At 41.3% G+C, this 16,513-nt stretch overlaps 1 protein-coding gene across 2 annotated transcripts in view; it reads left to right on the forward strand.

The window, feature by feature from the left end:
- Nucleotides 1-3,935: 3,935 nt before the first annotated feature.
- Nucleotides 3,936-16,513, forward strand: part of CYYR1 (cysteine and tyrosine rich 1) — an 82,100-nt gene continuing 69,522 nt past the window's right edge. For both annotated transcript variants that reach the window (XM_007070723.4, XM_037905584.2), the window contains exons 1-2: nt 3,936-6,507; nt 10,746-10,848. In XM_007070723.4, coding sequence (XP_007070785.1) covers nt 6,438-6,507; nt 10,746-10,848 — 173 coding nt within the window. In that variant the 5' untranslated portion in view covers nt 3,936-6,437. The remainder of the gene's footprint in view (nt 6,508-10,745; nt 10,849-16,513) is intronic.

Here is a 16,513-nt window from a genome sequence, read left to right on the forward strand (position 1 = left end):
AATGCACTGGAAAATATACTATACTTCAGGTGGGAGAAAACCATAATGCTATACCAGACAGCTGCCTTGTATACCTTCATGCATCGTTTCCCTCACTGACATTTTTTGGCCAACTGAAATTTTTGTCTGTCCCCACAATATGTTTTTAACTCTCCAACTCAACATTGCATTGTGGGTGCACTGCTCAGAATGATGCATCTGAAATGAAAAAGAACATTTTAGATTGAGCAGAGTGTTGAAATTTGTTGAAATAACAGTTGGCTGCCCTCAAGTGGGTATTCATCTTCTGCTTGTGAACAGCTCCTTAACTTTCGGCTTCTGGCATGTCTCCAAGTTTTTCTTTGCTTTCTTTAAACATTATAGAGGCTGACAATTCCTACAAAGATTATAGCATATTGTATATTTGTAAACAATTAACTTTGTTTGAAAAGGAGATAACTGGACTTCCATGAAACACACTTCCTACCGTATCACACTAAAACCCGATATTACACTTTCTCTACAAAGATTCTAGAAATGCAGGGCCAAACCCTTGGGACTGGCTCTCTTTCTCCTGGTTCAGCACAGAGAGCGCAAAAGTGGCTTTAAGTCACATTTATGTCTACTTGACATTGGGCCCACGGCTTCAGAGCTAGAGGGTTTTGATTTGTTTGTTTGTCTGTCTGTCTGTTAGTTAAAAAGTCTGGATCAATATGTGATGTTCCTTACTGGAGTCCAGACAATTTAGCCATCCCTAATTACAGTGTACATGTTAAGGGAAAGAGTTAAATCAATGTGGAACCTTAACCATTTAATGGCCAAAGTTATCAACCTTAATTTTGCATTATGAAGGTTTTGATGCGGGGGAGGGGTTGTAAGGGAAATATAGCAATGTTAATGCCTATGTCCAAGATCCCTGTGGCTAGTGAATTAGCCCCAGATGTTGTTACCATTTGCTAAGCTTCACTAAGCACTGCTAATTAGTTTGGGTTTATTAAATAAATGTTTCATTAAGGAAAGCAATAAAAACATGAATGCCTGTATTTTTAAATGGTGATTATCAAGGCTGAATGGAATTCAGCCTTTTTCCAGATGCATTCTGTTGGCACAGGTTTATAAATGGACATTTGGTGCTTTAACAGAAAGAATATAGCCTTTTTGAGGAACACCTCACCCTTATTAGAAACAATGCCAGAGGAATTCTATTGTCTATTCTTCCTATAGGTAAATGCTTGGTATGAACAGCAAAATATGTCTGATGAGCAGACAATAAGAAAAACACCCCTCCTCCTTTGGTGCTTTGAGCTTTTGTGCATATTAGGCTGTCTGAGGATTTCTCTAGGTTTTCCATAAATTACAGAAATGAAACCGCTCAGCCAGTTAGGTTCAATAAAAGGGCACAAGGCACATCCAGGACTCATAAGAACATTATATTTGTTACATAACACTCTCTTATGATGTTAATATTCAGCAACAACTAGGGATGTAACAAAGGTGTTATTCTCAGGAGTTCTGGTAATAGACTGTGGTCTGTGTTTCCTGGGTCCAGTCATATGACAATGTCAGGGGTATGAAAGGTACATTACTCCTGTCTTGTGATAGGGTTATAGCCACTGACTTCAGTAGCTAACGTTAAAAAGGAGTGCTGAGCACATTCAGCAGCACTCTTTTAGGGTGATTTATGGAATTGCACTGACAAACTTCATTCCCCGTCCAGTCTTTCTCAGCCTGAGAGACCTTGAAGGAGGCAGCAAGAAGGTTTGTAAAGTAGTAAAAATTGAGAGCTTCCAGTGTAGACACAGAGGACTTTTGTGATGGAAGAAACTAAACACCTACTTCCTGTGTCATAACAATTAATATTTTGATAACTACATAAAACTAGCCCGTTGGAGCCTAAGATCCTTATAATTGGAGTTGAGTAGCCATGACAAAATGTTGTTACTTTAAGAAAAGGATACAGAACAATACAGAAAATATTATCATGCCGTATACATCTTATATATTATGTTCAGGATTCACCTTATGTCAAAAAAGATATATCAGAAATAGACAATATCAAAATAATGGCAGTGAAACTGATTAGAAGCATGAAAGACTAGAGTAGAAAGGAGATAAGTAAAAGTTTATACAATGAATGTATAAGAACTTCTACACTGATCCAGCTAACATGGAAGTCAATTGGAAGACTCTCTTAGTGTGTGTTTGGATCCTGCTCCAAATCAGATGCTCCTATGTGTCCTTTCATGATAAGGGAATGGGGAGACACCAAATGTAAAACTCATAAAAGGAAATACTTTACTGCAAAAAGTATAATTTATCAAATAGACTCCCTGCCAATAGATATTGAAGAAAAGAACTTAGTAGGATACTGTCTAATCCTTTTTTGTAAGAGTAATATCTGTAGTTCCACTACTGACTAAGTAAATACGTATAAGGGGTATCAACCCTCATGTTTCAGGGCACAAGCCAGCCACCCACTAACTGCCTGGGTTTAGGATGAAGCATCCCCTAGGGGCATGTTACTGTGTAATTATCCATTATGGGAGTTTTACAGGTTCTGCTGAATCATCTTGTACAATACTGACCACTTGCAGAGACTGTCCTCATAACCTTTTGTACTGCCTTTTGCTGCCTTTTGTACTCTACCTAAGGTAATTACTATTTCTAAACTGCTGATTCAGCTACAGAGAGTGATACCTGATTAAAGTGAGTTTCAAGACATTAACACAGTGGGAGAGGGAATGTCTCTTCAGAATATCCCTGACGGCTAGCACTAGGGGACTTGTCCTCTTTACAAAATTTCCCCAATCCTGAAATGGTTTTCAAGATCATTTATTGAAAACCACTTCAGGTAACATGATTTTGCTGTCAGGGGATGCTGTCTGCGATTGGGGAAAACTTCTGGAAATGTTTGTTAACAAGCATCTTCATGACTATGAGCCTAATGCTAATCTTGTTTAGGTTATATTTAGGAATTTAGGTTATTCACACTGGTGAATTAATGCATGGACCCACGGGGCCCATGCCCAGGGATCCTGGCCAATTTGGGGACCACCAGCGCCGGAACTGTGCCTCTACCCCCTGTTCCTCCTCTTCCCCCTGCCCCCCGAGGCCGTGTCCCCTGGCTAGGCCAGAAGCCAGGTCATGGTAAGAGCCACCCAGGGAGCATTTCAGTTAGGGTATACTGAAGAGTGATTTAGCACAAGCAGCAATGAGATTAAAGGGAATCAGGAAAGGAGTCAAAAGAAAAAACCTGAGAAGAAGAAAATAAATGCCAGTGAAAGTATTTTGACATTATTGGTGTAGATGCAGATTAATTTAAAAATAACTCTAGAAGAATCAGCAGATTCTCCAGTTTTTTATGTATGAGATCTGAATCTCATCAGTCTGATAGCATAGATAGCAAATGTGAAAGCAATGTATCTGTTGATAAAACTAAATGATTTATTTAATGGATAAAAGATAAACTATCAGATTATTGAGGCATAAATGTTGGCCAGGAGGCCAAATTCAGACATAGTAAACAGGTGCAACCCTACTGAATTTGATGAAGTTGCACCCACTTGGTCTGTAAATCACTATAATTTAAATCACCGTTCAGCTGTTTCCAGCCTTTAACTCAAGTGAGATGCTGCATGGTAATCAAGAACATAAAGGAAAAGAGGGTTGTTTTAATGGTTAATTTCTAACATAAATAAAACACATGCTAATAAATGAATGGTAGACAAAGCCACAGGTTTGCAAAGTGTTTTTGTCGGTGTGTGGGTTGTGTGTTTATTTGCCTTGGGGTGTTAACGTTTTGTGTTTTTTTGAGGAGGGGAAGTAACATATTCCCAAAAAGTCCTTAGATCCCTCTCTCCTCCCCAAGTCCTCCCTCTCCTAGCCACCAATAGATGCATGTACAACAGGCCTTTTATGAACGAAAACACCTGTGGATTGTTCTCATTTTTGTGTGTGCATTCTTTAATATTTCAAAGTGCATTTCTTAGCATATAACTCATTACAAAGACAGATTGGTGGGTGGTTGTTGTTTCTTTGAGATCATAGGCTAAATATTTTGGCCTCCGGGCCCTATCCCCATTAATTCTTGAACAAGGTTAACTGAAATATTTATATATGGTTGTAGGATTCATACTTGACAAATACTTTGAAGATATTGTTTCCAGCTTACATTGTAGAACAATTTTCTTATTCAATATCAACAGCAATTTTTTAAATATCATCTACAATAGGTAAAACCATGCTATAATTTTCCTCAGGTAATATAGTTTTTTAGTTTCTCTTAATATAAATAGGTCCACAAACTGTGTAATAAGTACACAGGCCTGTAATCATGTTTGAAAAGTATTTTAGATGTAGTGAAAAAACATTACAGTGGACATTGTTTTATATTCACTTTTCCATATGTTGATTCTGTCCATGTGGCTGCAAGCAAAATAGGCAGTCTAGTTCCAGTATATCCAGAAAAATCAGATGTGAATACTATGTCTGATTTAAAAAAAATAAATAAAAAGCAGGTACAAATACAACCATTGTCCAAACCCCTACAGTAGAATGCGCACAAGCCATTCACCACTCAAAGGTCTGATCCTGCTTCTACTGACATCAATGGGAGCAGGACTGGTGCCAAAAATTAAACTATGGCTTTTATGGTAGATGATCATAGAATCGTAGGTCTGGAAGGGACTTCAAGAGGTCATTTAGTCCAGTCCCTTGTGTTCATGGAAGGACTTAGTATTATTTAGACCAGAGGTTCACAAACCGTGGTCCGCAAGCTCCATTCAGGTAGTCTACAGATAGTTCCTTCTAAGATACGCGCCTGGGCAGCTGCACATGACAGAATGGAGGGCCACCCACCTAATTAGCAGAGCCATGCAGGCCTGTTGCAACAGTGTTACACTGTTAGCTCATATTTAGCTTGTGATCCACTATGACCCTCAGATCCCTTTCTGCAGTACTCCTTCCTGTGCAGTCATTTCCCATTTTGTATGTGTGCAACTGATTATTTCTTCCTAAGGGGAGTACTTTGCATTGATCCTGATTGAATTTCATCCTATTTACTTCAGACCATTTCTGGACCAGTTTGTCCAGATCATTTTGAATTTTAATCATATCCTCCAAAGCATTTGTAACCCCTCCCAATTTGGTATTGGCTGCAAACTTTATCACTGTACTCTCTATGCCATTATCTAAACAAACAAACAAAAAACAACAACTAACCACAAATTAGGTAATTACATGCCACAGTTGGCTTTGGTTTATCATAGGTATAGCAACAATGTCAGTCAGGAGGGAGGTCTGTATTTGCAAATGCCAAAGGCAACTTCTAAAATCCTCCAGGTAACTCCTGCTTTTCTAAGCTAGTCTGACCTAAAGCCAGAGCAGGGAGGTAAGCAACAAATAACAGGTCAGACACCAGAATACATATCTGATAACAGGCTGCTCCTATATGTTCTAAACAATTAAGTACAGCTGTTTGAGTGTGCATAGAGTAAAAGGGATGGATGGATGTTTTTCTTGTACTTGCTCCATTCAGCAGGTACAAAACAATTAACAAAAAGATATACACACCAGCACCCATCAGTTGTAGGTGCTGGGATTTACAGGATCTACATTTAGTAATTTGTTAGGTTTCAAAAATTGTCCTCAAAATTGATCCAAAGCATCCAGCTTCTGCTGCATGTAGTGAGAGTCTGGGGATAAACTGTTTGGACTTCCTTCAAGTGACAGGTGCATCTGCCGTCATGTAAGGTGTGTGATTTCTATCAAGTCACAGCCTAGCACACTGCTACGTTGGGGTTGTGCTGCGTATTCCATCTAATGTATAACGACTGCTTTCAGAGCGCCCGCTATGAACCCCCCCTTCCCCCCAAGCTATTGTGGCACCAGCTGAACAATTATATGAAAAGCAGCCCAGGACGAAAGGCTCACAGTCATCCAGATGTCTCCCCCCACACCTAGTGAGAGAAAGGGATGCTTCAGCGGAATGCAACCAGCTGGGCTGTTGTGTGCTCTCCGCGGCTCCCCGCCGCCCGTGCAGACACATCAGCAACTACAGCTGCTTGGTATATCGTGCCCGTGCCGTAACTTCGCAGGGCGCTTTGCGAAGCTCGGCTCCTAAAACCATCGGCTCGCTTCTGTGTGTGAACGCCCCCCCCCACTCACAGCCAGGGCGCACGGGCAGACACGCTGCCTCTGTACACACGTCAGTGCCACCCACCGAGCCGAAACGTGAGCCCCGGCCAGGCCCGAGAGGCAGCAGCAAGACGAAGGGGGCGTGAGAGGCCCGGCCGGCGGCGGCAGCGCTCCGCAGTGCAGGGCAGCGCCCCGCTGATGGGCGGGCGCACGCGGCAGCTCAGGCCCCCAGCCCCGGCTGCGCCCTTTGCTTTCCCGCGGGGCCCATCTCTGCCCCGCAGCGGAGGAGGCGCAGTCCCGCTGTCCGTCCGCAGCCCGCTTGCATGGACACGCCGGAGCGGGGCGGCCAAGGAGACTTGCTTCCCAAGCTGGTGCTGCTCTTTGTCCTCGCAGGTCAGTGGGGAAGGCGCGGGGCGGAGGTGCCGCTTGTCGGTGGCTGGGGGGCGGCTGCAGGGGTGCCAGGGAGCCCGGGGCGGGGGCTGGGTGAGCGAGGCAGAGCGGTTCGGAGAAGCGGGCAGGCCAGGGCTGCACCGCGTCCATGCTGCAGCAGCTGTTCTGCTCTCCCCCTGCCCACGTGCCAGGGCTTGCCAGCCTCCGGCAAAAGCCCGCGGAACGCCGCGGTGGCGGGCCACGGGCGAGTTCCCGGCGCCTGGGGCGCTTCAGCGGGATTCCCCTCTTGCAAGTTGGCGCGTGTCCGGCCCCGGCCCCTGAGGGGTTTCGGTGAGCAGGGCTGTCTGCCTCGGACACAGAGCGGCATCCCCCCGCCTGGGACTCGGACCAGCCCCTTTCAGAAGAAGGAAGGGGCTTGTTTGGCAAACGTGCTGCAGTGACTGTGGAATTGCTTAACCCAGTTTTACTAAGCGACTCTGAATCCAGGCAGCTTTTCTTTCGCACCAGGATGAGCAGTTTTCAGTGGATTACCTGCAGAGGAAAACCCTGTGTGTGCGCCACTCCAGGTTTAAAATTGCCGATAAATAGAGCAAATAAAGTAAGGGCACATTTTCCCTAGCTCTGTCATCTGCTCCTGAGAACAATTACATTTGTCTTTACTATGTTGATTTTTAAATTGATAACAATCACATTTAATTATCTTTAAAACTAATTGAACTAAACCAAAATAATAATAATAAAAGCTTCTCCAAACATCCTCCCCTATGCAACATGCTCATGTTGTAGTAATTTAGGACCCTATCCTGCACCTGATGAAGTGAGCTGTAGTTCACGAAAGCTTATGCTCAGATAAATTTGTTAGTCTCTAAGGTGCCACAAGTCCTCCTTTTCTTTTCACTTTATCCTGTTTCTCTCATTTTATTACAGTAGATAATTAGTTTATGAGCTATTTGTAGTGTAGACTGAAGTGGATATGCATTTAACCTTTTAATATTAATTGCAATTAAATAAAACCTGGAACCTCAGGAAATTGTTGTCTGTGTTCAGTCCAAACTCAGACCAGGTGTAAGCATCCGTAGCTCCATGGTTGTATCTGTATGAGTCTCTTTTGCAGTCCTTCGACAGTTGCAGTACCACAAATGGAAGCACATTGGCAGTGCTATTGCAGACAGGTGACAGCATTTTTACCACCTGCCATGTAAATTTACACAGAGGAGGTGTACATGACATGGTAGGTTTTAAAAAAACAAAACACGAAAACGAGTCCCATGTCTGCCATTGCCATACGGCAGTGGTGGGCAACCTGTGGCCCATCAGGGTAATCGGCTGGCAGGCCGCCAGACAGTTTGTTTACATTTGCATGGCTGCCCACAGCTCCCGGTGGCTGCGGTTTGCCATTCCTGGCCAATGGAAGCTGCGGGAAGCGGTGGCCAGAATGTCCCTGCGGCCCGCACCGCTTCCCGCAGCTCCCCTTGGCTGGGAACGGCAAACCGCGGCCACGGGGAGCTGTGGGCAGCTGTACAAATGTAAACAAAATGTCTGACGGCCTGCCAGTGGATTACCCTGACGGGCTGCAGGTTGCCCACCACTGCCATACAGGGAGGAGGCGCTGCAATGGTGGGAGACGTTATTTAAAAAAAAAAAATGCTATACAAATCCCATGATTACAATGGAGTAGCTGCCACTTAAAGTGGGTCTGAATTTAGCCCAAGGGGACTAATTTACCTCATATTGCCCTCATTTGAAAAGTACTGAAGCCTCAGATCAGGAAAGAATCCCTATTCAGGACCGTACTCTTTGGGATTTAAGGATATGGATAAAGTGAAGCACATGCTTAAGTGCTTTCCTGACTCAGTAACTTTAAAATTGACAGTACAATTATCAATCAGAAGCTACCGAGATTCTGTGGTTTGTACAGTTAACAATTAAGCATAGCACTATTCTTTCACATAAGAGTATCTTGTGTGTTGGCTGATAAGTTTTGCCACTTTTGGGGAAGTTTCATTATTGTTGATAATTTAAATTGATAATTTGTTTCATTTGTGTTGCTTGATCAAATAATTGATCATCTACATTCTTTGAATGAGAAGTGTGTGTACAGGACATTTCTATGGGATTCCTCGCTTACAGACAGCCCCCCAACCTGAAGCAAATACTCACCAGTAACTACACCCCACACAACAAAAACACCAACCCAGGAACCAAACTCTGCTACAAACCCCGATGTCAACTCTGTCCACATATCTATTCAAGGGACACCATCATAGGACCTAACCACATCAGCCACTCCACCAGGGGCTCGTTCACCTGTACATCTACCAATGTGATATATGCCATCATGTGCCAGCAGTGCCCTTCTGCCATGTAGGTTGGCCAAACCGGACAGTCTCTATGCAAAACAATAAATGGACACAAATCTGACATCAGGAATCATAACATTCAAAAACCAGTAGGAGAACAATTCAATCTCTCTGGTCACTCAATAACAGACCTAAAAGTGGCAATTCTTCAACAAAAAAACTTCAAAAACAGACTCTAATGTGAAACTGCAGAACTGGAATTAATTTGCAACCTGAATAAAGACTGGAAGTGGTTGAGTCATTACAAAACCTAATTTCCCCCATACTAATTTCTCCTTACTGTTACTCACACCTTCTTGTCAACTGTCTGTAATGGGCCATTCTCTTACCACATCAAAAGTTATTTTTCCTCCCTTGGTATCCTGCTGTTAATTGATTTATCTCGTTAGACTGACCTCACACTTGGTAAAGCAACCCCCCTCCTTTCATGTATTTATACCTGCTCCTGTATTTTCACTCCATGCATCTGATGAAGTGGGTTCTAGCCCATGAAAGCTTATGCCCAAATAAATGTTAGTCTCTAAGGTGCCACAAGGACTCCTCCTTTTTTCTCAAAAAGGAAATCATGCCCATTTTAAGTCTCTCTAATGCTACCAAAAATTAAAGTAGCTTGCTCACTCACTCACTCCCCCTAAATGAGCACTGCAAGATTTTTAAATCCCTCATTATCAGCTAGGTGACCCAGCACCAGTAAAACCAGGAGGCAGTGATTGCTGTAGCCATGTAGATGATTGTTGTAGGATTCTTCCACTTCCTTTGCTATGTTAATTATTGTGAGGAAGCAAGGCTCTGAAGCATATGGGCCTGACCTTACTGACAGGAGAAGCCCCACTGAAAACTAATGCAGAAATGTCAACAAGGGCTTAATTTGTAGTTGCATAGGGGCAAAAGTCTCCAAATAAAACCCTCAATTGCACTTGTGCAAATCCATTGTCTTCCAATTAAGCCCTCAATGGGGCTGCATGTGTTTAGCTAAGGAATTAATTTGGCTTGTTGAATCTTCATTACTGGAGTTAATGACCTACAAGATGGAAAGAACCCAAGTAGACTCCAGAGCCTAGGTTGGGTTTATGACAGTTAGAAAAACATCTTGATGTGTAAACTTAACAAAATTGCACTGGAGATCAGTGAGATGCAATAAACTTGGAACACTGCAATAACAGTTTTACAGAGCTACTTTTTCAGAGGAGAACCTGAACTTTGGATTGTGGCTTTTACTTAGGAGGACTGGTTTGTTTCTTTAAAAACAACAACAAAACCACTGCGAGTGAAAAACTTTTCTCTTTCTTCAATATGTGGACATTTGTTCTTTGTTTGCTAACCTTTTGATTGTATTTCTTTTTACAGTTTGATTATTCTGTCATTCCCAGAAAATGACACATTGAAAGACTGGGAGGGGTGAGGGCAAAAGTGGTTGTATCCTTCTCGTTAGGCGTTCCCTGGGCACAAAGGTGTTCTATGGTGGCATAGCCAGCTCCTACACTACCCTGCTTGCGGCCTCTAATACAGAGGATGATTTGGAGACAGGGTTAGTGGGGGAGGAGTCAAAGTGCACTGTGCTTCAATTGTTCTTAGCTAGCAGATGGTGCCTTAAGACAATGGGTTTCCGCTGTTGGAAATTTGAAATTCTTTTTTAAAAAACAGAGGGAGAGAGCCCATATAGCCAGACTGAAAAATACAGATATACAGTGGCACCTGAAGATGTACTCTTCAAGCCAGTTGGAATTCTGCTGGAGTTCGGATTGCAGAATCAGATCAAACCTCAAGTGAAGTCCTATCAGTGTCTGGTTCAATGCAAAAAGCTGCTACAATGCATCTTCTTTAAAGCTTTGCTGTATAGTTTTTTACTATTGAGAATGCATTGTTGTTTTTATTCTGCAGAAGATTGTCTTGCTCAGTGTGACAATGACTGCAAAGCTTACTGCTGTGATGGGACTACCCCCTACTGCTGCTCGTATTATGCCTATATTGGGAATGTCCTTTCGTAAGTATTGTCACTTTCTTGAGAAAATTGATGCCCTGTATTCGTGGCTTGCTGTAAATTTAGGTTACTGAAAACTGTTTGGCAATAAACATTTCAAGATTGTTTCCTGCTAATAACGTTATAAATATTTCCAGAATAAAAACCCTTAATGGTGCCATGAAATCCAAGTGTTGTATACTTTTAAAATATGTATTCATGTCAATAGATTTGGCTAGATCATCAGCTTGTGTAAATTAATGTAAATTCTTTGTGATCATTGGAGCTACACTGATTTATTCAAGCCAAGGACAGACCAGAACAAAGGCATTTGATAAGTGGGCTAGATTATTGTAAATCTGATCTTCCTGTTTTGCGCATGTGTCATTTGTTCATGCTTTTGAAAACTGGTGTTTTGTCTTTAGTTAGAATTCATTGTAAACATTTCAGATTAGGGTCTGCTGGTCCTTTCACGTTCTAGTGTGTGTTGCACATTGTGGTATGTGTAAAAACAATGGTTGCTGATGGAGCGGAAACAAGGATATACCCATACCAAAAGAAGTGCAAGGGTTAAATTCTCCATTCAACATGCATGTATAGAAACAGATCCCAATCCTGTAATTAAATCCACTAATGCAGATCTTTGTCCCCAAGTGCAGCCCTGTTTGAAATCAGTAAGGTTTCTTGTAGGTGTACAGGTCTGCACTAGCAAGTCTAATTGTAGGCTCAGTGTCTAAATGTAGTGATAGCCAGTAAGTGTTTCACATGTGCATCAGAACAAAGCAAACGTTAAAACATATAATGGTATTCTGTGATAAATTGCACTGCAAATTGTGTTTAGCAATTGCATCAATAGTTTCTATTTAACTTTCAGAATGCAAACCGTGAGAGTTATTTGTTACATATTCTTGATCAAAACCAGACTAGCAAAGAGACGTATATCATGCCTTTAAAAAAAAAAATTTCTTCTGTTTTGGTCCTAGAACATGGGGAGTATATCAGTGTTCCAGTCAGCATACTTCATCATGCTTTGAAGGAGCAGGCATATTGATATTATCTTAATTTGTCCAAGGCCTTTGGACCAAATTAGAAATATTTTAGACAAAAGTACATAATCTAACAATAGAGTGTCAGAATCTTGTATTCCTCTGGAAATAGGAGAGCACGTATTCAAGATTTCCTGGTATTGTCTGAGAATTAAAATAGGTTCTTGCTTCCACCCAGGGGATAAAATGTTCCAATTTAATTTTCTTTTCTATGTAATAAAAACTCATTCTAAGGATATTTCCTCATTTTTTAACAGAGAGAGAGAGGGGTTGTTGTTTCTGAGATCCCTATTCCAGCTCCAGTCTGTATGTCTTGCATAGAGTGGTGGGAATGTTAGCAAAGGATATCAAATCAGAGACAACCATATCGTCGTTGGGTGGGCCTGAAGAACAATTTTAATCTTCCACTGCCCCACAAACCTAACCAATTCTGCCCTTCCTGGTAACAGTGCTCAGCACAGGGATTTGGGGAGGGTCAACAAAATGATTCCTTAGCATCCTGCAAGATTAGACCCATTTTATATAAAGGGCGGGGATAGGAGGAAGACTTCAGGTCACAGCGCCTTCAGCTGCAGGAGGTAGAGCCGACCTGCTTTTCTTAGTGTTTATGCATTGTTTCCAATCTGTGTAATAAACAGTTTTGCAATGGACAGTTATCTAAAATAAGTTTGAGACCTGGGAGTTGCTGGGCCGGTGGAGGATTTTGTGTGCATTTGGATGAATTTTACCGCTTGATAGAACATTGCAAACACTAATTGTCACCTCATTTCTGTGAAGTAGGCATCTACATTATTCCAGTTTTTACAAATGCTAAGATACCAGTACTGATGAGACCACTATAAATGCCAACAGAGAAGGAGAGTTTAAGATAGATTAAGTGACTTGACTGAGCCCACACAGGGAACTAGGTAGTGTCACAGCGAGGGTTAGACTGGTGAAGTTTCTACAGTCCATTACACCAGTCAGTCTCTTATTTTATTGAGCTGCCCCTCTTTGTAGCCAGAGGCCATGCTGGGTGCTTAACAATGGAGCTGTCTCAGTTGCAAGGGACTGTCTGGGGGAGATTGCATTACTAAATCCTGTGCCATCAGTAGCATCTTAGGTAGCACCCTCAGCCTCAGTCGCACCCACAGCTCTCAGTGGGTCTGGCATCTTCCCAGAGCTGGGTGAATAATGGGGCAAAATGTTGAATAACTTAGTCACAAAATGGTGTGAAATAAGCCAAATAATTTTTTGACGACTGTCATTTGACCAGACCTAGGTCCTCCAAAAAACTGAGGGACTTGAGGATGTGGGTTTGTCCCCATACACCGCTCCTGGGTAATGAATTCCTTGGGTATTTAGGAAAGTCACTGGCAAAGGTTTAACCCTCGTGATCAGTTTATATTCTCAGGGATATTTTCGCAAAAGAAAGAAGTGGAAATGTCTACTTAAAAGGTAGACAAGAAAATGAAAGCTGAGATTGTCACTGATGTTCAAGGCTTCAGAATTAGTGAGAAGTGGCACTGCAAGCTTTACAAATCTAAAAGCCAGCTCGGCATAGCCATCAGTCCAGGCTCCTTTGTTTGTCGGGGCAGTTTAAGGGATGTATTTTGTTGCAAAGTTTATGAAGTCCTTTGGTAAAGGACTGATTATTTTGAGTCCTGCTTGGACTGAAAAATACAACACATCACTCCAGTGATACCAAAAACCAAATGGAATGCAGGGCAAATAAAAACCTTAGAAATCTGTGATTTGCAAAAGAGGACGCTGAACAAATCCAAAAGAAATGGTGAGAAAGTAGCAGTCTGATTAGTGAATTGACAGGTATTATGTGAACTTCAGGGGAAAATACTTTTATTACTGTCTGGGGGCTGCGTTTTGTGGCAGGAAGGAAGGAAGAGGGACAGAAAGACTGGAAGGAAAAAAGGCAGATATGGTCAATATAAAATTTTTGTGCATACTCCAAGCTGCAGAACTGGAAAAAAAGAATATGTAATGGCAGAAAGAATGGCATATGCAGTAAGATATGTGATATCAAGCAAAGGGTACTTCTGACTGGAATCAGTATGTAAATGAGGAAGGTGACTGACTGAGTTCAACAAGAGTTGTGATGAACAGGGATTTTGTTCATTTCAGATATCAGTGACCTGGAATAAGAAATGTATATTAAGTTGATTCATGGTTTTGTGTGGACAGTTGATATGAAGGAAAAGTGCATGAACATTCAGAATGTCTTGGATAAACTAGGAGTATGGGCAGAGACCGGGTTTATGTACTTCACAATAAATACAGTGAAATTCAGAATTCATAATAAATTCTAAAATGCTCAGCAACCGTTGGCTAAGAGATACATTTGCATCTATATTGTAAAACTTTTTACAATCTGCTTGAAATACACTGATTAAAAGAGGTTTAATTTCAATATTCAGTGGTTCACATGACTAGAAGCACATTTGATTATAAAATGTCAATTTTCTGGCAATTACAGTTTTGTGCTTGTGACTTTTCAGAAGCATAAGGACCACCCTATTGCAAGCCTAAAGGACTAATTTATAAAACTTTACATCTGAGTTTAATTCTGGTTTCCAATGGGAGGATTCCCCTGTGGGAGTGGATGTAGTGGGGTTTGAACCATGAGGTGAAGGGGGTAGAGTCTGAAGACCCTTGTGTGGAATGTTGGGAGTTAGTATAAAGATGCCAAAAATATGTGGGAAAGGTTTACTCAATGCACTAGAAGTAGTTTTACGTGCTATCATGACAGAGAGAATGAGTATCAAATTCAGCCTTCCACTCCTCAGGCCTCTATCATCTGAAAGCCCTTCAGAGGTAATATATATTGAGTGCTACTCTAATGCAAATAATCTTTCTCAAACCGTCTGACCTGCAAAAGCTGCATTCTTATGAGACAACAGGCTATTTCCATCTGTTCCTATTTATTTAGAGCCCTGTTGAGGGCCAAGACTAAATATTCTTCCTAAATTTCCTTTCCTTTCTTTTCTTTCCTTCTTTCTTCTCCCGCACCATCAGGTGCATAAGTCAGTTTTCACCATTTGTTTTGGTCTTGTGTTGGTCTGTTCTGGCTTCTGAGTGTCGATGGATTTAGTTTCTTTCTCTGTTCTATGTAACCTTTCTCTAGATCATGCTATCTTTCACTTTCCAGAGGGTGTCCATGTTATCACTTGACGTGGAAGTTGTGTTAGGTGTCATCCTTAAAGTGTGCCCTAAATATGACCATGGTCTTTGTCTTGCCATATGATGCTTTAAGTTGGTGTGTTCTACTTAGAATTTCTGATACTATAATGAACTTTTTCCAGTGGACTCTGAAAATTGTCCACAGGCATGTACTTTGGAATAAATCGATCATCTTATCAATTGCTGTTACATGTTCATGGAGCAGAGTCATGGACACAAGGACCAATATGATGCTAGTGTTAAAAATTAGTATTTTTGTATTGGTGCTGATCATTCTACTTTTCCAAATCTTTTAACATTTATTAAAAGAGTTTGCTATTTTGATATTCATTGCATAGTGTCACCATCATGGCACATCTCACCCCCTAGATACGTGAAGTGACTTACTTATTCTTGTGTTTCTCCATTTACTTGCACTGTTGATTTTTGGAACATTGATAGTGATATATTTTGTTTTTCCCTTGTTGATAAACAAACCAACTTGTTTTGCTATTTCTACCAAAGCCAGGGTCTTTTCTTCCATTAGGTGAGGCGTTGAACTGAGCGAGACACTGTCATCAGCAAAAACAAATTCATTCAATTGTACTTTATCATTTGTCCATAAAATACCTCAGTTGCCTTCTGCAGTTACTTTCCTCATGATGCCGTCAAAGACCAATGCAAACAGCCGTGGGGCATAATACACCCTTGCCTTACTCCAGTTGTCTCTGCAAACATTTAGGTGATGTTATCACTATCTGTCTGTGCAGTTAGCATTCTCATATATGTCTTTGATTATTCCAAGTATTTTTGCTAGTGTTCCATAGTAAGCCATAATGTTCCAGAGACTGTCTCTGTGTACACTGTCAAAAGCCTTAATAGCCTTAAAGCCTAAATGTTTCTCCTAAATCGCAATATTCTAGATCAGTGATATGGGAGCTAAATTAGCAATCAACATTACTCCAAAAGAGCCACAGTCATGTGCATTCATTGTTTATAATTTACTATTTTTATACATACAGATATATATATTCTCACAGCAAAATGACTGCCTCCAAGTATTATTATTTTATCAACTACAATTAGTTAATAAGACAGTGAAAGCATCCTGATTGGTTCATAATCACACACTGTTTTAATTTCATGTGATGCAAAGAGCCGCAGAAGAAACATTAAAGAGCTGCTTGTGAGCCTCAATCTGAATATCACTGTGCCAGATTATGCTGTGTAGTCCTAACCTAAGAGGAACTGCAGTGAAACAATCTAATAACATCTCTCATATCTCTGAGCCATTTAATCTTAACCGTATTGTGACTGACCAGAAATAGAAAGCTTCTTGTTAACAATGTGGCTCCTACCCTGTACTTTGTACTAATTCCTAAGACTCATTAACGTAAACTGAAATTCTGAAAGAGGGCTACAGAATCACAATTCAGCTCTCATTTGCTGCTTCTTGCGGCTGCTTATGTATACCATGTGAAATATGTAAT

The sequence above is a fragment of the Chelonia mydas genome, chromosome 1, assembly GCF_015237465.2.
Source record: "Chelonia mydas isolate rCheMyd1 chromosome 1, rCheMyd1.pri.v2, whole genome shotgun sequence".
In the NCBI taxonomy this organism is placed as follows: Eukaryota; Metazoa; Chordata; order Testudines; family Cheloniidae; genus Chelonia; species Chelonia mydas.